Consider the following 26,688-nt stretch of genomic DNA (forward strand, 5'->3'; position numbering starts at 1 on the left):
CGCGCCGAAATTACACACGCTCGACGCACGCACGCAGAACGCCAACGGCGGATGCATCGTAGAATTTGGGCGTGGTCGCAATTTTCGTGAACGTACACTCGCTTAAGCGCATTTCTCTCATCTTTTTTTTCTCTTCCACCACGATCTTCCCCTCATCGTTTCTTCGCGCGCTCTCGTGCGCGCGGGCGTTGCCATGTGTGCGTATCACGGCTAGATCGGACGTGCGGGAAGGCGATGTGGGTGCGGAATATGGTCGCCACGCATCGCCGTGTATAAACACGCACTCACACATCTATCTGTATACGTGCACGTGATATATCCCGCAGGATATTGGCCTAGGAGCCGCGTGATTGGCCGATAGTGCGAGCATATAGGCGAATAGTGACGGTGACGGCGGGTACGCGAGTGTTATGCGTGATCCGCGTGCACGCGTGTGATGCGCCGAAATGCTTCACTATCACATATTCACATACGCACAATGGCGTAAGTTTGACAAATTTTCCCAAGTCGCATGCGTAATTGGGCGCTCGCGCGAAAAACGGGTGATTGCGATGAGTGAAAGTCGCGAAAATTCACGGGAGATAAAAAAATTGCATTACGATTTGTTCAAATTGCATACTTGTAACTTTGTTCTTTATTCGTCATTAGCTCTTATATTTATGCGAGATATATATTCATTACACTATTCTATTATTTTATATTATTATATTTTATTTTATATTATTTTATAATATTACTTTATATTACTATATTTTATTTTATATTATTTTATAATATTATTTTATATTATTATATTTTATTTTATATTACTTTATAATATTATTTTATATTATAAAAAATATATATTATATATGCTTAAATATTTAAATTATATTCATCGCGTTATAATGATGGGATAAACTTGTTTAATATTTTGCACTGCAAAACTGCATAGGCATATATAGCTTTTATTTTTTTCTAAAGAGATTTTTCGTGCACTGAAGGTATATTTTTTAATTGAAGTGAAATTTTATCGCAAAATTTCGGGGATACATATTTGAAAATCCAGTAAAACAATACTATCGATTTCTTTTTATTCTCAAAAGAATATTCAAACATTACAGTTGCAGTTCTCTAAACATATATTACGAATGCAATAATTTTTATTGTCCCATTTACTGTTCAACCTTGAAGGAACGCGTAAGACACATCGAACCTTTCTTCTCGATCTTTTTAAAAAGCATCCCGTTATTTTGAGCGACCGTCAGATATCGTCGGAATGATTTTGACGAGAAAGATTGTAAATCTCGACCGATTGAAAAAAAAATAGATATTCTTCCAATCTCCATAAACGCCCCCGACATTGTCGTTTCCGATTTGTCGTACGACAAATGTAACATTAGCCTACACAGAGAAAAATATCATTCTACTGCCAAGAAAAGCGATTACTCAGTTTATTTTTCTTTTTTTAAGTAATAGTTTTCTTCAACAAAGAATATATTCTTGATAATAGTCTTAAAATATACTCATCACAAGTGTTAGAAAATCTCATTATCATGTACTCAAAAGAAGAATTTATTTTCTCTTCAAGAATATTGTAAAGTTGTATCAAAGAAAAATTGCTTACTTTACGCCAACTCTTGTAAGCAAACCAAATTTTTATTTTTATTTAATATTCTTGACTAAAATACTGCACTTACTAAAATTCAGAATATATTCAATTAAATTTAACGCTTGTGGTGAACTTATGATATATTTGCGGATATACAAACTTATGATATACTTAAAATAAATAATATTTACTTGAATACACAGTATACATTTTTCTCTGTGTAAGGAATGCGGTATAGTAATTTTTTGATTCTTCAAAAACTTTCTATTCTGCAGCCAAATATGTTTAAAAAATTTGTCGTACGACAAATGTAATATTGGGCTTAGGCTAATATTACATTTGTCGTACAAGTTTTTTAAGCACAAATAATAGTAATTTTTTGATTCTTCAGAAACTTTCTATTCCGCAGCCAATTAATATGTTTAAAAAATGTGTCGCCCGACAAAGGTCATATTGGGTTTCGTCATCGATCTCTCTCGTTCGATTAGAAATTACATTGAACTTCGGGCGCAGGGCCACGGCCGTGGCCTTTACAAGGGCCTTACGCCATTGCGCCCTATCCACGACGACACCGAAAAAGCTCACGGACGCTCACCACCCCTGTGATCGTCACCGTGTGACGGGTACCAGCCCGCTGGAAAGACGGGCCGATTCGTGCGCGCTCGACAGCGTGGGGCGCAGTGTGATGCGTGGTGCAGTTAGCCCAAGTTGGTCGGCGTCAGTGGTCGTCGAGCGACGCTCAGGAAGAGAGGTCTTCCTCGTTACGAAACGGAACTCCCTCCGGAGGATCTTGACCGCGCGAGTGCCTCCCGTTGCTGGCACCCTGGCGGCGGTGCGGGCAACGACGAGGGGTTGGGAAAGTGGTACGTGAAGTAAGAGTGCGCGCGACCCCTCCGTGTATGTGTGACGCCGAAATTTCTGTGTGTATGCGTCACGCGAAGAGATGCACGCGTAATAAATATACGGGAAGAAAGAGAGAGACAGCGTATCTTAAATACATATATATGTATTTTTTTATCGCATTCGCTAGATTAGATTGAAATGCGAGAAAATCATCGCGATTATACAGCATCGATATAATCGGGAGATAAAAGGTCGATGACCGAAATAGCGGAAATCGTGATATTAACGGACGCGTTTTCCGCCGCCTCTCTCGGTTTTATTTAATTGTTCGCAAGAAACATCGCAAAGTGTTCGAGTTGAACGATATGTATCTTTTCTTTCGCTTTTAAATAATTCGACTCGCGGGACATGAGTGAAAATTAATTCGATTTAATTTGAAAAGTGTGCAAAGAATATTTAAGATTAAACGAGCTTCCTTTTTAATGCCTTTAAAGTATAACCGTAAGATATAAAATTGTAATGTAAACATTTTTTTTATATTAATGCCCAGAAAGCGAAAGAGAGATATATCAGGGCAATCAAATCTCGGGGATCGAAGACTTATATCCGGCAATTGTTCTTAGAGCTAAATTAAGGTAAGCATCACGTACTAATATCGTATCTACATATTTGGCTAATGTCACTGTGTTATCTAGTTGTCTGGAAAAAATATTTACTTTTCCTTATAACTTGGAAGTATCGGTGTAAATTATATTATTTATGGCTATCTCTTTCTCTCTCGAGCTTGGATCGAGTGGTCACTTTATCGCTTTTATTATTTATTTTATATCATATTTCCTTTTTCGTCTTCGTCTGTATTATATATTTTATATTTATTTAGCCCAATTAAAGCTATCGTTAAAGATACTTGTGCAATATTGTGGTGCACCCAAGTTCTTATCGATTAACCTCGATGATCACCGGGTCGATAGGAACGTGAAAAGCCTCGGTGAGAGCGCGATGATTCACCTCTCGCGAGAAATGCAAATAGCAACTGCTTACCCCTGATGACGCGATCGCACCCCAATCGTGAAAAGATCGTTTTATTTTCACTATCTCGTTCGTTCAATCTTTTAATCGGGGGCAATAAAAAAATGGAAATGGAAAAACGAAGAGTTTGCGACAAATAAATCTAAAAAATCGAACCTAGAAAAAACAATATCCACAAAATTAAAATATAGATAAAATTGTTTTAAATAAATATCGTAAAATATTTATTAGAATAATAAAATAATATATATAATAATTATAGAGTAATAAAATAATATATATAATAATTATAGAGTAATAAAATAAAAAGAAAAAATATAACATAGAAATATATAATGAGCGATACATTTTGCTTTTTTTAAATTTTCTCTTATATTAAATGTAGATGTACGAAAATAACAAAATGACGTTTATATAATATTTGCGAGTGTCTTTAATGAAACATTTAACTTGTCTTTAATGAAATATTGGATCCATTATGATTTTAATCTGTCATTTATGTAATCTCATTTTATTTCTCCCTGAGTAATTTTATTATAAAACTGTAGAAATTTTCGATATTAATGTTTTTGTCACATATGACTAAATTTTGAGCCTTTATAAAAAATAGAAAACGTTCAGTAGTCACGAACAGTAGTCGGCAATCTGTTCATGAAGTATGAATCATTTACGAAACATAAAATATTATTTATAAATAGGAAAATACACATATCTCTTTCAGTTATAATAGTTCAGTGGCGATAACAAATACAGAGATCACAACCATTTCCAAATAAAGTGAAAAGTTTTCACGTGAATTCCTTTTGATTGTGCGTGCTATGAATTTATCACACAATATGTTATCGTATATTGAGAAATATCTTGTGTATTAGCCTAAAAAAAGTAAAAAAAGTTTTACTTGCATCTCGATGAGTCATGAGATATCATTAGTCGATTATCGTCGCTTACAGTACGCATATCGCAATTGAATTTAGGAAAAGTCAATTAAGCTCAATTATTGACATGTAATTTCTTTTCGGATTTATGGAATTACATTTTTCTGAATTTTATGGATTATGCATAATTTAATTTTAATGCAGACATTTTGCGATTCTTGACATAGGGTTTTTATTTAATTTATCTATTATGTGAATTTCTCTCTGTTAATCATTTTAAAACTTTAGAATGTGACACGTAATCTTTTCCGTGTAAATTCTTCGCGAGATTGGAAAGCAGCTTCGAAACTAAAGTATTCGAATGATTAATCAAAGTAAATTCTCAAGCGAGAGAAAAAAACAGAATATTTACAATAATCGGCTGTGCTTTGTACATAATGATTGTATCACATTTTTCAATTTATATAAATATATATAGATATATTCTATTAAAAATTATATATAAACATTATATATTAACTATATATAATAATTATATATAATAATTATATATAAAAATTATAAATAATCTCTTATATATTTTATTATAAACTTTTTTTAGGTAAATAATAGTGGATATTAGACGTTTGAAAAATATAATTGAGGATCGTGTACAACTATCTTATACATTTTTTTCGATCAAATTATATTTCAGAGAAAGAGAATTTTATTCGGAATTTACAGATTTATATATTAATAATAGAAATAATTAAAGAAAGAGATAAAGTTATAAATTTTTTTTATATAAATGTACAAGCTTGATTTTTTTTATAGCGCAGCAAATTTTTTCCACGATTTCTATAACATTAAATCTATTTGCATTCCTAAAATAAAAGATTTCACTCTTAATTAATTTTAAAACATCGAAACATATGATTAATCCTAATAACACAAATTAATTATAGAAATGGTATTCGTATTAATATAGCTTCTGGCTCGAGAAAATGTATTATTTTTGAGATATATAAATAGCGAGAAAATATCTGAGTAAACACGTATTTGACATTTAGCCCTGTCCCTTAGTCCTTATCGCTGAGTAAACTTTGATCAAAAAAGATAACGGAAAATTGATAATTTTTCCGGAGAGGAGGTTTTGAAACCTTCGAAACCTGACTATTTTAAGGCGATATCGGAAGAGTTCGTTTCAGTCGAAAAGAAGAATTCGTACCGTGAACATTTCACATCAAGTGAACGATAAAGACGTACATCTTTTTCCTCGCAGGCTCTACACGAAGAGGAATAATTATGACGGACGACATGACCTCGGCTCAAAAATATTGTCTTCGCTGGAATAATCATCGGTCGAACCTGCTGACCGTCTTCGAGGACCTGCTGCAAACCGAGGAGTTCACCGATGTATCCCTCGTCGCGGATAACGGTCAGATCGTCAAGTGCCACAAGATCGTCCTAGCGGCATGCTCGTCCTACTTCCAGTCTCTGTTCATCGCTCTGCCATGCCCGCACCCCACGATCATCCTCAAGGATGTTAAATATTCGGAGCTAAGGGCGATATTGGAGTACATATACCGCGGCGAGGTGAATGTGCAGCACGATCAGCTGAAGAACCTGCTCAAGATCGCGCAGATGCTGCAGATCAAGGGTCTGGTGGAGTACGATGACAACGTTGGGGGACGGTTCTCGCATAACGATTTTCATCGGCATGAAGATATGATGGAGACGTCCTTGTCACCACCGCCAGCCATCAGCACCAGCACCAATGCCACTAACATGGCGGTGCACAGCAGCGGTCACATGTCACCGCCGCACTCCACCGATGGCATCTACGGTGGTCTCTACAACAAGGGAACGACCTCGGACTTCAATCAATTTCCGTATTGGTCGCTGCCCTTATTGCATGCAAGTCACCAGTTATCGCCGCGCTCCTCTTCTATTCTTCCCTCGGCTCTCAGCGGAAATGGTGGTTCTTCCTCCTACGACAACGGCTTCAACGAATCAATCTTGCTCAAACGCAAGAAGACGCTGCACTCGAGCCTGCCGAATCATGACACACCGATACTGCGCACCGTCCTCGGTCAGAGTCACGCTGACAGTTCCTTGGGTACATCGATGTTGCAATCTGACAATCACGAGCCGATGCATCTTCGCTCCAGCAGCAACGGTTCTGCAAACGACAACGACAATCATCGCGGCAACATCGATTCGGCCCATAACGAGACGGCTCACTCCTCTCACACGGAGCCTTCCGTGGATGAGGATGAGAAACGGCCATCGCCACAATCGCACACCACAAATACCAAGTCAGGTAGGCTTTTCAAATTGTACATTAATAGGCTTTTATAAAATTATACTATGAAATCTCTCAATAAGTGCATCCAGAAGCAAAACCGCTCACTGAGCGGCTAAGTAGCACTCGAATGCGATTAGTGAATTCGAAGATAGAAACCAATCACATTCAATTGCTACTTAGCCGCTCAGTGAGTGGTTGTGCTTCTGGATGCACCCAATATATCCGAAATTTACACATGACTTTTGAAGAGGAAGACTTCCTCCTTGAACTTTCAAGAAAAATTTTCATGATAAATACATTAATTTATAAATAATTCTTTCGTTAGGTAACGGGACTCATGCAAAACCCGAATGGAAACGATACAAGCAATACACCCGAGATGATATCCAGGGAGCGATCGAGGCGGTAAAAAGGGGCATGAGCGCCGTGCAAGCGGCGCGCTTGTACAACGTACCATCCCGTACGCTTTACGACAAGGTGAAGAAGCTCGGCATCCAGACGTCACGACCACTCAAGCGTTCAACAAGCAACGGCGATAGCGCGGCTTCCTTCCCATTCGATATCGGTGCTAACGTGAACGGCAGGATTTACAGTGGCGGCATATTATCTAAAAACGAGAACGAAAATAGCGGCAATGTCAACTTTGAGAACTTGTCTACTAGCACATCGGGCGCCAACACGTACGATGTCGCTTATAAGACGTCAAAGGATACGTCACAGGATCACGATTCGATGTCTGATTCGGCACGTTACAGCACAAGTCCGGTTATACGCTGCACTAAACAAAAGCAACAACAGCAACAGAATGTCGAAGATGAAGTGGAAGATCTATCGGTGAATCGTAAATCCGATGTTCCGGTGATAAGGCTAACGTCGGACACGGTCAAGGACGAACCGCAAGAAACTGGGCCGAACAGTGATTGCGGCGATTATAGTTAAGTTTTTTCCGATCTCCATTTCCGTATCGTGCTCGGTTTTTATATTTTAAAATAAGAAGATAGAAGAGAAATATGAAGAGTTGAATATCGTTATTAGGAAGATTATGGAAGATTATGTTTCCGTCCAAGGGGCGGCTTAAATAAAATTTTTTCTAAACAGAGTATATATATATTTTTATTTTTTTTTTCTCAAAGTAGACGCAAAGATTCGAATTCATCTTTGATACGTCTCAATAACATCACTATTCTTAACTTTCTGCCTTATACAAGACTGAATATGCGTCGATAGATTGAAGAGACTGAAGCATGTATTAGTACGTATTTGCGTCGCAAACTTGTGAAAGTTCAATGCTATTACGGTAAATCACACAAATTGATTTATTACGAGACAGTAAGAACGTTTTTTGAATTCTGTATACTACCGCACTTGTAAATTAGATTTATTTCTTTTATTATAATCGACTTGATACACATATACATGTATTTTTGTTTTTACTCTAAATAATCTTTCAAAGTAATATCGCACAAGATATCTTTGAATTTTTATAAAGTTTCAAAATGTTTTTATCCGTATATTTAGTTTCTTATTTGTAAAAATAATTATCTGGCGCAACGTTATCTTGTGCAGATAGTCATTTTACAATACATCTCGTAATTTGCATTAAACTTTTAAACATTTTTGGGATCAAAGTGAATACGTCTTACATTTATTATCTATCGCTATTGTGATTCATTTTGATTTGTGTTTATTAGCATAATATTATAGAGCAAAAAAAGCATAGTATATAAAATTAAAAAAAAAAACATGTGCAAGAGAAAATAAACACATAAGTGAATAACGAATTGCAAGAATGCATGGTTCTAAAAGTCTTTTTTATGCTTGCATTTTTATATAAAAATTTTTATTATAAATAATAAATTTTTATTATAAAAAATATTCCGTCACTATCGCATCCTCGTATTGAACGTTGATGCGGCAGAAAGTGAGGAAACATCTTGTACATAGCATTAATAATTGTGTAGTTCGAGATTCGTTCGTAAATTTCGTATTATTTTGTTAATAATCGAGATATTGCTTATATTGTTAATTTGTTAGTAATTATAAGTACTTGATCGTATAATCGTTGTATTTCATCGTTAACTGAATATGGCTCTGGGATACAATTGCAATATTGCTCAATGCATATCAATAACAATGATAATACGAACTACCTCATTATATTGTACAATGAACCGCAAGTTCATTAACGTAAGACTGATGAAATGAATCCAAATGCAGATAAAATGAAAATCCAGAGAAGTGTTAAAATAAGAGATATATAAACATATATATATATATAATAATTCGAATAGGCGAATAAATAAACTGGTGAGTTCGAGTCGATTCAAATTTGCGAGGTTATTTATTCGCATTTTTTATATTCATCGCTATAGTCATAAACGTGGTTGTTTGCGTTTATACTATAACGATACTGTTTCAATATCGGTAATTTACATTTATGAGATTTCACTCTTCGTGACGTACAAATAGTTCTATTTAAATATAACGCTAGAAATATTTCATAGTTCGAATCTCTTGATGTATGAAGGAGAATTTCCGATTACATTGAATACTCAGTATCAAGACAAGGTATTGACGAAACTCTGAGAAAAAAAAATAGATTTTTGTTTTTATATCAGTATTACTGGATGACATGTTTCAAATTGTGTCCAAAAAATTATTTTTATATTAAACAACAGTCTTTAAAGAGTGTAAAATGGGTAACTGAGTCATAAATTCCGATCGTCTGTCGCCATTATGTATAATATTTTTCTCCTGACATTTTTAGATCTCGTATAATTTTACAGATATTTTGAAATATACATGAATTTACATGAAATATAAGATGAAGAAAAATAGATATAGGTTTGATTTGAAATGCGTTAGAACATACATTACATTTGAATTCCAATGTACCAAGTATACATAGAATGAATGGGACGAATATGAATTTATGTAGCATGAAAAATATCAGTTTACCGCTGATATCTTGTCTTCCTAAATGCAAACCAAAGCTACCTCCACCGTTTCTACCTCAATACATGCAAGTCATTCCATATCTATTATACACATATATTACAATAAGAATTCTTATAAAGCGCAAAAGAAAGATGTTTATAAAACACGAAATAGTACATGCAGTACCTGTCCGTTATGTGATCGATTTTATCATGAAAAGCTAATATAATATCAAGTATCTCAGAAAAAAAACTGCCAATTACTAATGTATCTTACAAGGTAACTTGGCTATCTTGGATGCCATTCACATATTACTTTGTATTTTTATTGTTATTGACATAAGCGATGTGTCTTTTTTTAAACGTTTATAAAATGCACTATAAGTACAATAGTACAACAGTAGTAAGTAAGTTACGCATTATTGCTAAGCTTTAATCAATTATATCTTTCATCTCTTTTATATCGGTGTGGTATAATATATAAATTTATATATATATGCACTAATTAGATATATATCATTGCGTCAAGCAATGTGAAATAAATAAGAAATATACAAAATGTCCCATTTTATCGTTTTTTTTACTTTACAGAAAATTAAAAAAATATATATATATATATGTCAACAGAAATTGATAAAACGAAACATTTTACGACTATTTTCAATTTTCTGTAAAGTAAAAAAAACGATAAAATGGGATAGTTTGTGCATATAAAATGATTATATACGTTTAAGAGAAAATATATGTCTGAAAATATATATATCGTTGATATATGTCTGGATGCGACGCACATTGTTTTTAAAAGCCATTTATTTTATATTGTAAAGTATTGAGGGAGCGAGAGAAAGAGAAAGAGATAGAGATAGAGAGAGAAGCACTGTTTTTAATATAACCATCTTTTTTTAAACCGCGTATGCGTCCTTGTTCGCAAAAGCGCATTTTTAACTTATGTCTTACTAATGCATCTTTACCTACATTTTTGTATGCATTGATAAATTTTTTAATATGTGCCTTCGTCTGCTGGTCGATTTACGATATCGAGCGCAATCATTCGACTTAGAATACGCGAATCCCATTATTCGAATAAATATTAGATCACGGTGGTGATCTTTTTGTACTGTTTGTTAAACTGCCAATGCCATGTTAATAATGCTACTCATGCCACGTAAAAAAAATATCATACTTATTATTTTAAATACACAAATAGATAAATCGCTCGATTTTCTATATCCACTTTTCAGTACGATTGTAAATAATCATAAGTAAATAATGTTGCCTTATAACGACTAGTGATGTATTATTTGTAAGACTGATTTTTACTACGTTGAAAACACGCACACATGCACAGACAAATATAATACGCGCATTTATATGTATATATGTCCGTATATACATATTTATACCGTATATAAGTATATACATACATATATATACTTATGTATAATATGTATGTATATGTTATGCACTTTCCGCCACAATGTATGTTATCAATAATATTGTGCAAGCTTGTTGAAATAAACTATATAATCTAATATATATCGTTGTTATTCATTGCCGGCTTGATCAGTTCCGCTGATTAAGTTTACCTTCATTAATGTATGTATGGTGTGCGTGTCGAGTTCGATATCCTCGCAACCGATTATTTGCGTATGCGTATGTATGCGTGTCTTCTCATGTAACAAATGGATTATGGAATTGAAGTGAAGTTTGAGCGCCTAACTGCAATATATAATATGATAATCCTTATAAAGGATAAAAAATTTGATTATCTTTCTCATAATTGATGAAAATTAACTTTTTATTATATAATTTGTTTTTAACAGAGATGCACGCGTTATAAATAAATTTGCACGCATTTGTATCTCTTTTTTTGATGTTAATATCAAAGTTCAATAAAAGAAGAAAATAAAATTTTCATCGAGCAGGAAATATTAATATACATCTTAATAATTATTTTTAGAATAGTAATATCATTAGAAGATTAAGTGAAATGATAGAAAATAAACCGAAACGCATGTACGATCGAAAAAGTTTTTAACAGAGATGCACGCGATATAAATAAATTTGCATGCATTTGTCTCTCTTTTTTTATGTTAATATCAAAGCTCAATAAAAGAAGAAAATAAAATTTTGAGCAGGAAATGTTAATATACATCATAATAATTATTTTTAGAATAGTAACGTCATTAGAAGACTAGGTGAAATGATAGAAAATAAACCGAAACGCATGTACGATCGAACAAATTTTACAAGATCAAGCGAAAAAGAATGTTTATCGCACGGGGTGAAATCTAAATAACGAGGCTCGCATGACAGCCGCGCACGTTCGCGGAACCATTGGATTTTCGACGATGATTTCCGTAGTATACGGCAGTGAAATAGAGACGCGAAAAGGGAGAGAAAGACGCACATATAGTTACGTTCCGCTAATAAGCCTCATTCCTCGATACCGCGCGCGGAGAGAATAATTATGGGCTTGCGCAGTACGCGTCTTCAGACTGCGGAGGAGGGCGGCGGGGAGGGGGAAGGAAGGGGTGGATCGCGAGAAGCTGACTCCGAGGGGTGATAAAGCCCCGAGCCCAGCCGGCGAACGCGACCGCGCGGACAACGAATTTCCGCTCCGTCCGCTCGTCGACGTCGATTCGGTAATCTCGGCGCTCGTCACGTCGTTTCCTCGCGCGTGATAAGGGAGATAGGGGAGTCGGGCGAGCTCCTCGCAGAGTGCGTCGTCCCCGCGACAGCCAGTCAGGTCCGCACGCAACGTGCGTCACGCGTGCGTGCGCGCGGGGGAGGTGCGGGTCTCCTCTCGAGAGAGAGGAGCACACCGGGGGGGAAAAAAATAGCAGCGGTGCATTGTACGGTGTGTGTCGACGACACTCTCCCTGTCGGCTGGTGGCCTCGTTTCGCTTCTAGAGAGGGATACAAATATATACATATATTATATATATATTGCAATATATATACATATATATATATACGTCGCCCACATCGCCTCGAGTGACATTCTCACCCCGGATATGCCGAGGCATGCGCCGTAAAAATCCCGGGATTGATGTATCGCAGGGCGCAGGTACGCAGCATCGTGCAGCGGTTATGCACATCTCGCGCGCGTGCATTTGCATGCATCCGCGCGCGATTCAGGCTCTTGTAGCAGCCGCCGCACGCACATTGTACCCATTGGTCTCCCGGTAGATTTTGCCGCGAAAAGATCTCGACTGCACGTATATGTCGTCGATATATTTAGCTAAACAAATGGCGTGTTACGTATCATTAGAGCGATTCAAAGTATATCAGGGATCTCGGGGATCCTTTAATTTTAATGCTAAATGCGTGTGATACCTGGACATTTAATGTAGCAGTTTCGGTTGCGAGATGTGCCTCACAAATCTAGTAAATCCAATGAATGTTGAAATATATATATATGATGTTAAAATGTAGTGTACAAATAAATATATAGGGCACTTATTATTTAAATTGTATTCTTTTTAGCTTTGCATTTACTACCTGCTATGCATAGCAGCAGTGAACTTGACGTTCACCTCCGATTTGGAGATTACCACGACAAAAAGTTGGGACTGTCCGCTAGAATGCATTTGCCTCTCTCGAAAACAGGTAATAAGATCAAAAGAAATCTCTTATGGCTTACATATGTGTACAAATATTATTTTATCATGCAAACGTTTTATGAGAAAATATTTTGTCGTTCTCTCTAAAATATTTCACCAACAACAAACAACTGTAATAATATTGGTGTTTTTGATATTACTCAATATTTTTATATGCGAATAGGTACTCTGCAATACAGGCGGCCTCGAGGACATCCCGACGCACCAGCTGCCGGAGACCGTGGAGGAGCTGTCGCTGACGAAGAACGACTTCCCGGTGATAAAGGGCGACACGTTCGCCGGTCTCCGGTCGCTGCGTAAGCTCATCCTGGACGGCAACAATATCTCGAGCATACGGCCGTTCGCGTTTCGCGGTCTGAATCGGCTGCGCGAGCTGTCGATCCAGCATACCCCTTTACCTTGCATCGAGAGGTTTTCGTTCGCCGCCCTGCAGAATGTCTCCGTCTTGCTGCTGGCCAACAATAAGATCCGCTTCGTCGAGGGTTACTCGTTTGCCGGCGCGTCCAATGTGAATCTGATCCTGCTGAGCAACAATCCGCTGCACACCATCCGCAGCCACGCGTTTGCCGGCCTCACCAATGTCAACAATCTCATCTTCCCGTCCGGCATCCGCGTAATCGAAAAGAACGCCTTCGACGGCCTCCAGTATGTCGGTCAGCTCAAGCTCAGCTACATGGATCTGGCCGGGTTGCAGCCCAATACATTTTACGGTCTGTCGTACGTGCACTCGATTTATATTCAAGAGAGTGACCTGGGCACTGTGCAGAAGGATGCGTTCGCCGGTCTTACACGCGTGAACTACCTCAACATACTCAACAACAAGGTGGATCTGATTCAACGCCTGCATCTGCGCTATGAAAACTACATCGAGATGCTGCGCTTCCACGGTAATCACGTGCTGGAGGCGCCGCGTCACGCCAGGGACGTCGTCCTCGAGGTGACCACGATCAGCGCGATCGACAATCACTTCCCGTGCGACTGCCAGGCGCACAACGTCTTGGAGAGCGACTTCGCCCGCGGCGACAGCGTTGAGTTTCAGCGCCGCAACTATTGCATCTCGCCGTTCGAGTACAACGGCAAGCCCATGAACGTCGTCGACTTTGAGCTCGTCGCTCGATGCCATGACAATGTGATTCAGGACAACCTGGGCTCGGGCGAGATCGGGCTATCATCCCTATGTATATCAGGATTTACGTTGCTGATCGCCTTTTTGTTCTCGATGAATCTCTTGCGATGAGCGTCACCCTTCTTCTTCAACGATCGTCCCGTACACGTTACTCTTAGATGCTCCTATGCGATTATAAGAGAATGGTCAGATTTTTATGCGCGCGCTTATTGGCTTTGTCGAGAAATTTTTCATACCTTCGTTTTCGTACAGTTCAATCTTCGTGTAGCTCGGTTGTAAAATTGCCGAAGCAAAAAGGCATCTCGTACGAATTATATTGAATATATCGTTATCGCTGTAGATTATTGTACCAATCTTCTATCAATCTAATACAACTTTGAAAGGTTGTACTATATATATATATCACATTAGAATGCAAAAGATATAGTCTTGCGATTTGACGAAATTAATCTGTGAAAGACAAAGCCATACAAATTTTAATTAGATCTACGAAATTATAACTAAAATTTTATTCTATGGCGTAAATTTATCAAACTATGAATTTATAGTTCATTAAAATAATAAATTAAATGAAAATATATACAGTTAATTTTTAAAGTTTTTATAAATTTTTCTTATTATATGTATTAAATAGAAATGTTATACGTTAAATAGAAATTATCTAATTATATAAAGAATTTATCTTTCTATTTTTTTTCTAATTTATCTGTCGGTGTCTTTTAAAAAATTCTTTTAAATTAGAAAAAAAATAAAAATAAAAAATGTATTAGTATTTGCCTTTATTTTGAAAAAATCGGATCAATATATGTATCCCGATAAAAATAATCAGGAATGATAAATAAGAGATTTTCACAGATTGTCATAATATGATGATTAATCGTTAATCATCATAATTGAAAAAAATATTGCTATTGCATAAATCCAAAACTGTGAAAAAAGAAAAGCAACGGTAAGCAAAGCCAACTTTTCTCGCAACATTTATTTACATTATTTATCATTCTCGATAATATCGAGAGGAATATGCATATCTAACAATAATTTATTTATACGAAAAACAACTGCCATAGAGATACATATCCTTTTGCACATATGAAAGTGATCTTTCGTATCATTTAATCACTGTTGAAGAAATATTTATCGTATTATTTCAATATAATGTTTAACAAGAGATCGAAAAAGTATACTTCTGTTATATTTATCTATTATATCCAAAATATGCGTGTGTAGTATTAAGTTATTATTAATTATTAATAGAATTTTATACTATTTATATATACTGTTACATATATTGCGTTTAACTGTACATAATACGATGAGTTGTTCTTCGACTGTTATAAGTCACTGTTTTATACAATGCAATTTTGATGCTAAACGCGATCTCCCATCTTGCGGTTGTATCGCGAATGCCATCTTTTTATGAAATATATTAAAAGTTAAAAAGAGCATTCGATTAGGCGATGTATAACGATAACACAGATCTGTATACGTTAGCAATCCATTTCCAATCGAAACGATTGGTAATTCACGTAAATTCACGATCGCCGATCGCGGATACATAATTTATTATGAGATAATATGCCATACGTGAGCTTTAACTGGCCAACATACTGGACCAGCATTACTGCATCCATTTGATTGAAGCTTATTTGAAACTTCGACTTTTGGATGGACACCGTAATAAATCATACGTTGTTCGGGGCATAGAAACGGAAAAAAGGTAAAAGAAAGTAACGTTTTTAGATCCTAACAAGAGAAAGTCAAATTTGTTTTTGCGATCTCTTCCCCATTGGGCACAATTATTTCATAATTTATATTTACATTAGTTACCATATAATGTAAATGTTTTACATTGTGAAACATTTTTGACGTAAAAATATAATATTAACAAGCTAGATAATATTTTTATAGATCTCATAAACTTACTACAAGTCTTACTTCTGGAGCCAGAAATCCGAGCTATGCCCTCGTACATTCACTGCTATTCCGATTCCACTTATAGATTAGGGAATTATTTAAACATTTCGGAAATGATGAAAGTACCTAGCGATTAAGTATACATATTTAATTGCGTTGATGTAAGATTTTTAGAGAACGCTCAACATATTAGGATTTAAAAGAAAATATGTGATTTAAAAGAAATTTATCGTGCGAAATCTATTAATTATTTGTATAATCGGGTATTAATTTTAAACTAATTTTGAAATAATCTTTTTGCGCAAAATGGATTTTAAAAAATAAATCTAAAATTTTAAATAAAGATGGAATATCTATAAATTCTTACACTTAACAATTATAAATTTTCAAATTTTCACCCGATATATTTGTCAATTCTTTTAATTCGTGTACTTGTAGGAATATTTTAGAACCGAAAATAAATAACAATGTATTGTGCTCAACACTTTAGGCTACTTTAGAATATCTATTTTTCTTATAAATTTTTTTTTGTAACGTCTATAAAGGTTCAATTGGAAGATGAAAGATCTTCGTTAATATAGAACTCTGCTAAATTTCACTGCATTGTCAATTTTATCAGCGTTATCTTAGAAAAATTAATTGCAAAAAATTTACTTCCATCAAAATGATTAAAAACACTAATTAAACAAAACATTAACTCTTCTAAACAATCACGATATACGACACACTTTCAAGTTGACATTTGATACCGTAAAACTCTTCTAAACAATCACGATATACGACACACTTTCAAGTTGACATTTGATACTGTAAAACACGATTGTATACACGATTTATATTTAAAAAAAAAAGTTTACATTGTGCCAACGTTGTGTATTTACTTCACGTAAATACTTAAAGATGTAGGAGAGGAAGATATATATATAAAATACTAATAGAAAATCTCTCTTAAACGATATATCCTGCAGAATATTTTGTTCTTGTAATCAAGTTTGTGAAAAAAGTATTGCTTCATAGATAAAAATTGGCGTCCAAAGGCTATAAATATATATATCATGGACTGAATCAGAGTTATAAAATAATGCTATGCTTATAATTAAAAAAAAAAAAAAATATATATAAAGCGTGTTTCGCTGCCATTCATAATGGAAGATTTGCTTGGCCTTCGGTCAGCATAATAACCGAGGACCAACTTAGCTTATATTTTTTACCAAATTTAAAATAGCATTTAATAGATACGATTATATTGTAATCTTTCATTGTAGTTAGCATGTCCTGTCATATAATAAATGGAATGAAATATTAACATAGTCTTGATCTACGATTTCCACAAGTTCTAGAAATAGTTTCTATTAATTTGACTTTTAGCAACACTGGAGTGCATGGATATCGTAAAAAATTCAGTAAATATTCGATTTATATTATGTACTTAAATTTATGTACTTAATATTATGTACTTAAAATTTGATCAAATTCAGCTGGAACATATATATTTAAATAATTTAATATATATTTAATTAACCGCGTTATATTTAATATTGACAATATATACTCTTTACAATATCACTTAGCAGTAAGAGTACATATTCCGTTCTATTTGTATTTTAACCTAGCACATTTCTGAGATATTTAATGAACTGCAACAGTTGGTGGATCCGGAATAGGGTCGAACTCGCCAACACTTTCCATATATTGAGGATCTTTACGCCACGGCTTCAATTCCCATTGCATTCGTGATTCCATTGTTGTTAATGTAATACCAAGGTCTTCTAGAGTTGGCAGTTCTTTTGATACTATATCGGATATGGCTTCCTATAAAGAGCAAATTTATTTTATTAAATTATTAAATAACACATAGAGTGTTTAAGTTGTATATTAGCATTTATACTTGTAATATAAGAGAAACATACTCTTTCCAAAAGTTCCCATTGTACAAATCCTAGAGGGTATGCAGTGCTGAAGAGTTCGTTCAAAGTAAGCTTAAGTTTAAACAATGGAGCATATTTCAAATCTATTCTTCTGTAACCATAATCTGCTGGATCGTGCATCCGTATTCGATGGAACCAATCAAGTAATTCAGAAAATTTATAACGTTTCGGTCTGTGCAAATATAATATTACATTTTACAAAACGGATTTAATGTGATGTAAGATTGTGATATGAAAAATATGTTATATTTACCCAACAAACTGATAAATCTTGCCAGCAGTGTTTTTAGGATCTTTTGCAATAGCCGTAATACCTCCAGCAACATCATATACAGCTACTGGCTGTTTTTCTGTCGCTTCACCGTTTTCCCATATCGGTATAGTCCTATAAGAAAATAAAATTATTGGATATCAGCAATTGTAGTTTACTGCTGGAAAATTTATTTCCACACAAATTACATACCTGAAATGATGTCTCATTATACCAGCGTAGACACGCAAAAATCGATCTTCTTGACCCCATATGTCTGATGGCCGAATAATTGTAGCCTCTGGAAATTCTTCTCGCACTGCATGCTCACCTTCCAATTTTGTATGCAGAAATCGAGATCCATCTTTCAACACATATGTCTAATACAGATAGAAAGAAAATATTAAAATATTAAGATTTAATATATTAATATAACATAAAGATATCAGTTTACCTTATCACTGTCCACATTTAAAGCTGACACATGAATAAAGTGTTCTACATTAGCTTCCTTGCACAGTCTAGCGAGCCTTCTGGCTCCGTCAACATGCACCTCATGGTAGGTGAAGTTTCTGGTTTCCCAATCTCGTCCAATTAGATTAATAACAACATTGGAATACTTGATGCATTTTCTTATTGAATCCTCGTCACGTAGATGAAATGGGTGAAACAAGACTTGCCCAAGGTCCCCACATAGTTTTAAAGGCAAACATTTGTACATGTCACATTTGTAGGGCAGTATTAGCTGCAAAGAATCGTCAATCAAGAAGTTAACTGAATTATATTTTAAGCGTTATAATAATATGACAAGTGTGATATTGTTTTTATATTTTAGTATATTATTATACATACCTGTGTGCCAATCTTGCCAAGACGATTGCACACATAGCGTCCAACAAATCCAGTTGCGCCAAATACTGTGCACACTATCCCATTGAAGGAACTACGACCACCCGTACCTCTTTTCAAGGAAGCAGTAGTGGGATGTGTTATGATTCGTGGCTCTGACGAATAATGATTCGTCTGCAACGCAACGACTGCGGTGCATGTTGTCTGCTTTTCTGAAATATACACAACAAATGTAAACTGTTAGTTATGTAATTGCTAATCAATGTGTCACATACATAGGTATGAACGAGAAAGAATTGCAGATAATTTTTTCATAAAGTATACTTAAATAATTCAATCTCGAAAAAAAGGCTAAATCATATCACAAAATATATTAAATAAATGACATTTACTTGCTGCTTGCAGAGTGAATCTTGGAATCAAGGCGGCCATCTTTATCGGCCATCATCAGCTGTATATATGGATCATATGGACAGATTGCAGACGCAACAGCGCCCTTTTCCACCCTGTGGAAAAGGGATGCACTAAGAGTGAAAGAAATATTAAACTACATTACCGGTGAATTGAGTGGAGATTCTTTCGCAAATTCCGCCAGCAAATATCAGTGAACAAATAAATAAAACGAATCGAATCGACGGAAAGAAAATAATTTTCTATTATTAAATACGCTTTTCTTGCATTTATCGGTTCGTATTAATTAATACTTTTTGCATATATGCTGATATAGATATGTCAACTTCAAAGTGTCAACTTATATATATATTTTGCAATTTGCGTCTAATGTATATGTGTAGTTTGCTATAAAATATATATAACTCATTATTTTTTTATTTTTTATTTTATTATTATTTTAAGCTACCTTATTATTTTAAGCTACCATTTCTATCGCAATATTTCAAACGATTATGTTTTGCGATATAATGTATACCTCAATTTTATTCTAGGATATAATAAGATATAATAATGGCTGTGGAAGCTGTATATAATTATATGAAGACGGAAAATAAACCTCATAATTTGAATGATATACTTGCAAATTTGGATAATAAATATAGCAAAACTGTAGTTCAAAAGGCTGTTGATGAATTAGTAGTGGATAAGAAGCTATTTGAAAAAGTAAATATATCCATAATAATGAAGAATGTAAAATATTTTTGAAAAATAATCCATTCTTATTGTATCTTTAGGTTTACGGCAAGTATAAGATCTATTGTGTCGTCCAAGATTCAACATATGACACTGATGAATCATTAAGGATCGACAAAGAAGCGCAAAGTCGTGCCAAGGAGAATAAATATCAAGAAATTTTGAAAGAAATGAAAGAACAAGAGGCTCTCTTATCTTCCTTGAAATCCAGTCTAACATTGGAAGATGCACAAAAAGAAAAAGTTACATTGCAGCAAAATATAAAAGAGTTAACACATAAATTAGATGAAATGATAGAAAATAGCGATACTGTAGACTTGCATGATCATTCAACATCTAAACGGAAGGCACAAGAGACTCTGGACGAATACACACGTACATATTTGAAAAGGAAAAAGATAGTCACCGAGATAATAGATTGCATTCTGGATAATTATCCTGGTAGTAAAGACAAACTATACGATGAAATAGGCATAGATCCAACAACATAATAAATCAATAAAGAGTTGATAACTTTTTTTGTTATATTTTGTCTTATTTTTTTATATTTTGTTACGTTCTCTTATATAAAATGACATTTCTATATAATACACAAAAAATAGAACAAGTAGTGTGTGTTTATATTAAAATTATTTAAGTTTTTTTTTCAAATGCTAAATTAAATTATTCTTATTTACATGTTATAAGAAGTGAATACGCTATTTATTTGTGCCAAGAGAATATGTGTTAATATTTGTACCATTGATATTATTTAAGTAGAATTACTTTAAGATGCTAAATGATGTGTATATGAACATTGCCAGTATTATTTAAACGTTCAATTTGTATGATAGATAAGTCAACTTTTATTTTGTATGCTTTTCGTTACATTTCATTTTACATTCTTTTTTTTTTGTTTTTGTAAATATGCATATCATATATAACACATTCTAAAACTATTACATTTGCTTTATTTGTAGAAATGAAAACATTTATAGTTGATCAGTCAGTCACTTTCTTAATTTTGAAATTTGAGCTCTACTAAACTTTGGTTTATGATTTGAATATCGAGATATTTAATGTAGAGAATATAAAAACATTTACATTAAAGTGTGATTAAATATATAACAACAAATAAAAATGTGCTTAATAATATGTGACTGAAAGAGAATATGTAATAATTTTCAGATCCTTGATATATATATTCTGATATTTTTGCAAATTATGTGTGCATACATAATTCCTTATGTATTTACAAGCATAGACTATTATGTACAAAGTTTCAATCAGAATGGAATATAGTAACATTCTTAAGAATGTGTCTTGAACATTAAATTTTTGTTTGTATTTTTTATGTAGCATTTCATTAAAACAACAGCACCGTGGAGTGTGATAATATGTCAGTATATATAATGTCCTGTAACACAGATTAGAAGTCTTATCTTATAAATTGTTTATCAAAAAATCTCTTATTTTCTGCTGTAAAATTCAATCTATATGTCAAGTATTGAATATCATATTGTAATTACATATATAATAGTGAAAGTAAAATGAGAATGTTTTTTTTGTTGTGGAAATGTAATTAATTCAAATAAATTTTAAAATATATATTCGCGCTTTTTTCTTGATACAATATCAATAAATTAAAAATTTACCTTAACAACATGTACATTTAATTTCTGAAAATATTCAGTCTCTTCAATCTTTTCAGCAAATTGGAAATCCACGGAATTTCCTTGATCTTTTGAACAATGAATTTCGGTATATACTTCTTCTTTGGATCCTTAACCATTCCTTCCAGTACACACTTGCCATTTAAGCAGAACTATAAAAATGTTGAATACAAATTATTAAATAAGCATATAACATTGTTAATAATAATTTTTTAATAATTAGCAGCGCGATTATATAACAACGATTTGTGTAATGGATTAAAAATGTAACAATTTTAGTCTCACCAAGCCGTCTCCGCATGGAGATCCTTCCGCTGCTGGAGCCGCTGCCCTGCAAAAGCCGCTGCCTTCAAATCCAGGAAATTCACATTCCAAGCGAGTGCAAACTGTAGCATCTTTCTGTAAAAGCAGAAACATGAGCTATACACTCGCGCAAATAATTCACATATTACAGACATTTTGCGTGTATTAAACTTACATTGCATGCCAATGTTCCGAAAACCCTCTTGCATTGTTCATCTAAACTCACCAGTTTCCCGGGCAAAGTACGCGGCACCTGTTTACTCAAGATAGGCTCATTGTAAAGGCACTTGGCTCTGTCCTCGCTGAAACAAAAATTTCTCATGCATATTCGTTTCAAAAGTAAATAAATGTATAAATTATCCGATATATGCGTACTTGATAAAATCGTGGAATGCGTTTATGCTACATGAGGACCATTCGAAGCCATTCTCGTGCAACATAAGCCCACTAGTCATGATAAAGCCGTCGAAAGGCGGACAATCTGCAGCGCCTTTAGGATTACCATCGTGACGTGCTCCTATTAAATGACCGATTTCGTGAGCTGTAGGGATTATGCCATCAAATCCACCTTTGTCTTCCACAATGCCTACAGCTTCGGACGAGTGTTTTGTTGCGTTTCTGTCACATGCACCAGCTACGTACGCGTATCCTGCGACAAAATTTTTCATTATTTCATATTTTTTATTTTTTTGAATAATTAAAATTAATGTATAGGTAATTAAGGAAAGAATATTTGATAATAATTCGCGCACTTGATATGATACGTTAGTAGACTTACCCAAAGTTGACGTATCGCAGAAGTCGTCAGTAATCATATTGCATAAATCCAATCTGCAACGATGAATCGTGCATTATATTTTTTTTATCGTATATCGTATATGATTTTTTAGTATAAAATTAATATATAAAGAAACGAAGAAGTACACTTACGTCGTCAAAGTAATCGCAATGTCATAAAAATCTGTGGGGAATCTGTCTTCGCGATAAAAATAATCTGCCATGGCGCGTAGAGCGAGATCCGCATCTACGGACGATTCTTCGAAATGACTCTTTTCCAGATACGGAGTTGCGTCATTATCCTAAATGAAAAGATTATTATATTAAAATATATTTATTTTTATTATATTTTTTGAAAATAAATATAAATATATAAAAACGTATATATATATTATATATTCGATTTAAAAATTATTATATTTTCATTTTTAATATACATATAATCAGAAAAAATCTCTACGTAAAATTATATATGAAAATTTGATAAAGATACACCAAGTTAAAACATACCAAGGCTATAATTATTGCTGCAATATGAAATCGAATTTTAGGCGTTGTCAATAAACGATATCTTAAATCGACTCCATTCCAAAATGCGAGCAAATATCTTAAAGCCTTCTCGATATTTCCACCAAGTAAACTATATAATAAAATGTAATTATATATTTCTCTTATAATTTACGATTGTATTACCATTAGATATTTTTTTAATTAGATATATTTTTACTTGTATAGTCTGTAATCAATCACTATTATGAATTCAGGATAAATGACGTCCGGAGCGTTACGTTTCGCTCTATGATTTTTAGGATCTGTAATCTCTGAAAAATGTCGGGAAAAATGTATATTAATTAGTTTATTAGAACACATATAAAAAAAGAGATATATAAATAAATTGACAAATTCAATACAGAATATATTCAAATTTTCATATAGATATTTCTAAGCTTACTGAAATCATTGTATTGATTCGACGGAGACATTTTGTACACCACATGATGATGCGTATGAGCGAATCCGTCATCGTTTGTTATATTCTTCGTATGATGCGGCTCGTAGAGATTATGTCCTCCGTAGGCGACTTCCTTCAGGATTCGAGGCGGCAGAGATTTTATGACGAGTGAATTGTTCAGCACCCCATCCTGCAATGAAAAATCGAATAAAGTAAAACAAATAAAAAAGCCTCGATAATAATATTTTAAAAGATTCAAAATTCCTTACCAAATGCACTTGACCATCTGGAGTGGGTGTCAATACAACTGCGCTTGAGGTATATACATCTTGGAGCGGTATCCCCATATATTTCATAGCCTGCAACAGAGATAATTAATCAGTGAATTTTTTCTCGCATTTATCCCTTGGATATAGAATAATTAAAGGATATATCATATGATTTTGCGTTCTCAAATTGGTAAATCGAACATACCGAGGGTACTTGCTTGTACAGTAATCCTTCGGGTGCCTCCGAATCGGACGTGACGGTCCATACAGGTGTATCCTCGCTGGCAAGAATACCTTCTGTTGGATTCAAGTACAATCTAACGCTTTCGTTGAATGCTTTCAACTCTATCTCGGATGTATTATCTTCATGTTTCGCTCCCAATTTCTTTTTCAAACGACGTAATACGGGAACTACTTCGTATTTAGGTACAAGATGAGGCAAGGTGTGGAAAACAGACATCACTTCACCCGGCGTCATATATTCGTGAAGCTGAAAATATGTGCTTTAATTGCTAATATTTCATATTACTCTATCTCTGTTTACGTGGCTTTCAATCGCGAAATGAACCAGAGATATTACTTTAAGCATTAAAATTACCTGCTTGCATTGTATGAACGGTACTTCGCTCAGATATAACAGAAATATCGCGAAAAGCATTTTCTATTAGTAGGATCGCGAGGAACGCGATTTTTAGAAATTTCCCCGAATAATATGTAATCGATGATGCACTTCAAACTAAAATGATCCGCAAACTGCGATCTCTCTCGCGTGCAAGCGCGCGGTACCTCGGATATTTGCGAATATCCGTGGCTTACCCGACCTTTTGCGAGAGAGTCCGTAGCTCGAATACTCGAAAGGGACCTATTTCGCGTTCCAATATATAAATTAACCGGCCAATGTTTAATTTGCTCGCACATTATAGACGAAACACTTGTATATATACACACTTGGGAGAGCTGCGCGATAATCAAGAAAGAATTTTATACAAATTCATAATTCTTTTGCATGACAGATGACATACATACAGACGTAATAATATTCGCAGTGAATTAAATCATATTCTAAATTTGATGCATTGGTCTACAGTTTGTCTCATTTTTCTCCATTATTTAAAATAACATGTTTTACAATAAAGATTGACTGTAGAATGTCTGATAAAAAGTTTACAAGAAGATAAAAGAGTAAGAAAATACGGACGGAAATTAAGTAAAATAAATGGACCTCTCAAGATATTTAAAAAATGAACAAGTAGAGAATCGCTAAATAGCTATTCGTGATAAACGCCTTGAGTTTGAAGCTATTAATAATAAGCTATTAATAACGTCATCGATGTCAATAATTCTGTCTAACTTTTCAAAAAAGAAGCTAATTATAAAATAGTGTAAAAAGAGCGATAATTGTGTAAAAAGATTCTTCGCTGATATTTGAGACATCGATCCATATATGATTGACGCGCTTGTTTAAGAATTTACATAAATAATTATTATTTTTCTCGAAGGACATCACGCGCACAGTCCTGTCTTTTCAATCTCATTATAGCGGTTTATGATGTTTGTGCGACATATTTTTGTGCGTCTGCCGACTGCCAAATAAATCATGCGCTACGAACATATATACACCTTATATATGTGTGTGTGCGGACATATATCATCTCATAATTGCAAATCGCACTGCATACGTGATTATATTGATATAAAATCATATATATCGGTTAAAAAAATTTGACATTGCGCTTATACAACGTTTATTTTTGTCATTAATCATCAATCATCTGCAGCTACTTTACTGCAGATCTTAGTGGCTGCAGAACCCGTCAACAAAATTTTTCATACAAGGACTAATGTAATTCTGCTTTCGTTTACGTAAGCAGCTGTTTTATTTTTTTCCAAAATACTCTCCAGAATACTTTTTATCTTTTCATTTCAAAAGACTCCGTACATTTTTTAGATAACTCGCCACGTAGAATGCGGCAATGCGTTCTTCGCGATAAAGAACGATGCAACAGAAATTAATCTTTCCTTATCTATATATTTCTGAAAAAGCCAAATGAATATTTTCTTGAAAACTTGTATTTATTGATTTTAATAATTATTATATTATTCTAATGTAATTACTTAAAATAATTACATTATGATATATTGAGAGGAAGAAATATCATTTTCATACTTTTATATTCTTTTATATCTATTTTTGAAATATGATTGTTGGCATAAATAATAATTATATGTTAATAATAAATATATGATATTTCATTAAATTATTCAACTTTTTCTTTTAGATCTATTCTATTTAATATATGAATAATATATGAATAATGATAAAGGTTTCTCTCTC

The 26,688-nt window shown here is 34.0% G+C and overlaps 4 protein-coding genes across 4 annotated transcripts; 2 read left to right on the top strand and 2 right to left on the bottom strand.

Moving 5' to 3' along the window:
• Positions 1 to 1,973: 1,973 nt before the first annotated feature.
• Positions 1,974 to 17,603, top strand: LOC145959531 (uncharacterized). Its single transcript, XM_083078481.1, has 5 exons — positions 1,974 to 2,454; positions 5,600 to 6,640; positions 6,951 to 7,312; positions 13,051 to 13,173; positions 13,351 to 17,603. The coding sequence occupies exons 1-5, from the start codon at positions 2,010 to 2,012 to the stop codon at positions 14,422 to 14,424; spliced, it is 3,045 nt and encodes a 1,014-aa protein (XP_082934607.1). The 5' UTR covers positions 1,974 to 2,009; the 3' UTR covers positions 14,425 to 17,603.
• Positions 17,604 to 17,715: 112 nt separating this feature from the next.
• Positions 17,716 to 19,765, bottom strand: Nd-39 (NADH:ubiquinone oxidoreductase subunit 39). The gene is made up of 7 exons (XM_083078479.1): positions 19,647 to 19,765; positions 19,258 to 19,466; positions 18,860 to 19,150; positions 18,619 to 18,785; positions 18,409 to 18,540; positions 18,138 to 18,327; positions 17,716 to 18,039 (listed from the first exon to the last, which is right to left on the bottom strand). The coding sequence occupies exons 1-7, from the start codon at positions 19,684 to 19,686 to the stop codon at positions 17,857 to 17,859; spliced, it is 1,212 nt and encodes a 403-aa protein (XP_082934605.1). The 5' UTR covers positions 19,687 to 19,765; the 3' UTR covers positions 17,716 to 17,856.
• On the top strand, positions 19,759 to 21,989 carry LOC145959530 (homologous-pairing protein 2 homolog). Its single transcript, XM_083078480.1, has 3 exons — positions 19,759 to 19,940; positions 20,199 to 20,370; positions 20,442 to 21,989. Exons 2-3 carry the CDS (start codon positions 20,218 to 20,220, stop codon positions 20,889 to 20,891), a joined length of 603 nt encoding a protein of 200 aa, XP_082934606.1. The 5' UTR covers positions 19,759 to 19,940; positions 20,199 to 20,217; the 3' UTR covers positions 20,892 to 21,989.
• LOC145959533 (A disintegrin and metalloproteinase with thrombospondin motifs like) lies at positions 21,091 to 26,615 on the bottom strand. The gene is made up of 13 exons (XM_083078482.1): positions 24,952 to 26,615; positions 24,559 to 24,843; positions 24,354 to 24,443; positions 24,085 to 24,274; positions 23,860 to 23,953; positions 23,643 to 23,772; positions 23,286 to 23,434; positions 23,134 to 23,186; positions 22,731 to 23,004; positions 22,531 to 22,657; positions 22,338 to 22,451; positions 22,035 to 22,204; positions 21,091 to 21,796 (listed from the first exon to the last, which is right to left on the bottom strand). The coding sequence occupies exons 1-12, from the start codon at positions 25,009 to 25,011 to the stop codon at positions 22,052 to 22,054; spliced, it is 1,719 nt and encodes a 572-aa protein (XP_082934608.1). The 5' UTR covers positions 25,012 to 26,615; the 3' UTR covers positions 21,091 to 21,796; positions 22,035 to 22,051.
• Positions 26,616 to 26,688: the final 73 nt, after the last annotated feature.

Source organism: Camponotus vicinus, unplaced genomic scaffold (assembly GCF_025532165.1).
Source record: "Camponotus vicinus isolate PSW18456_S1 unplaced genomic scaffold, iyCamVici1.0 SCAF_1, whole genome shotgun sequence".
NCBI classification, from domain to species: domain Eukaryota; kingdom Metazoa; phylum Arthropoda; class Insecta; order Hymenoptera; family Formicidae; genus Camponotus; species Camponotus vicinus.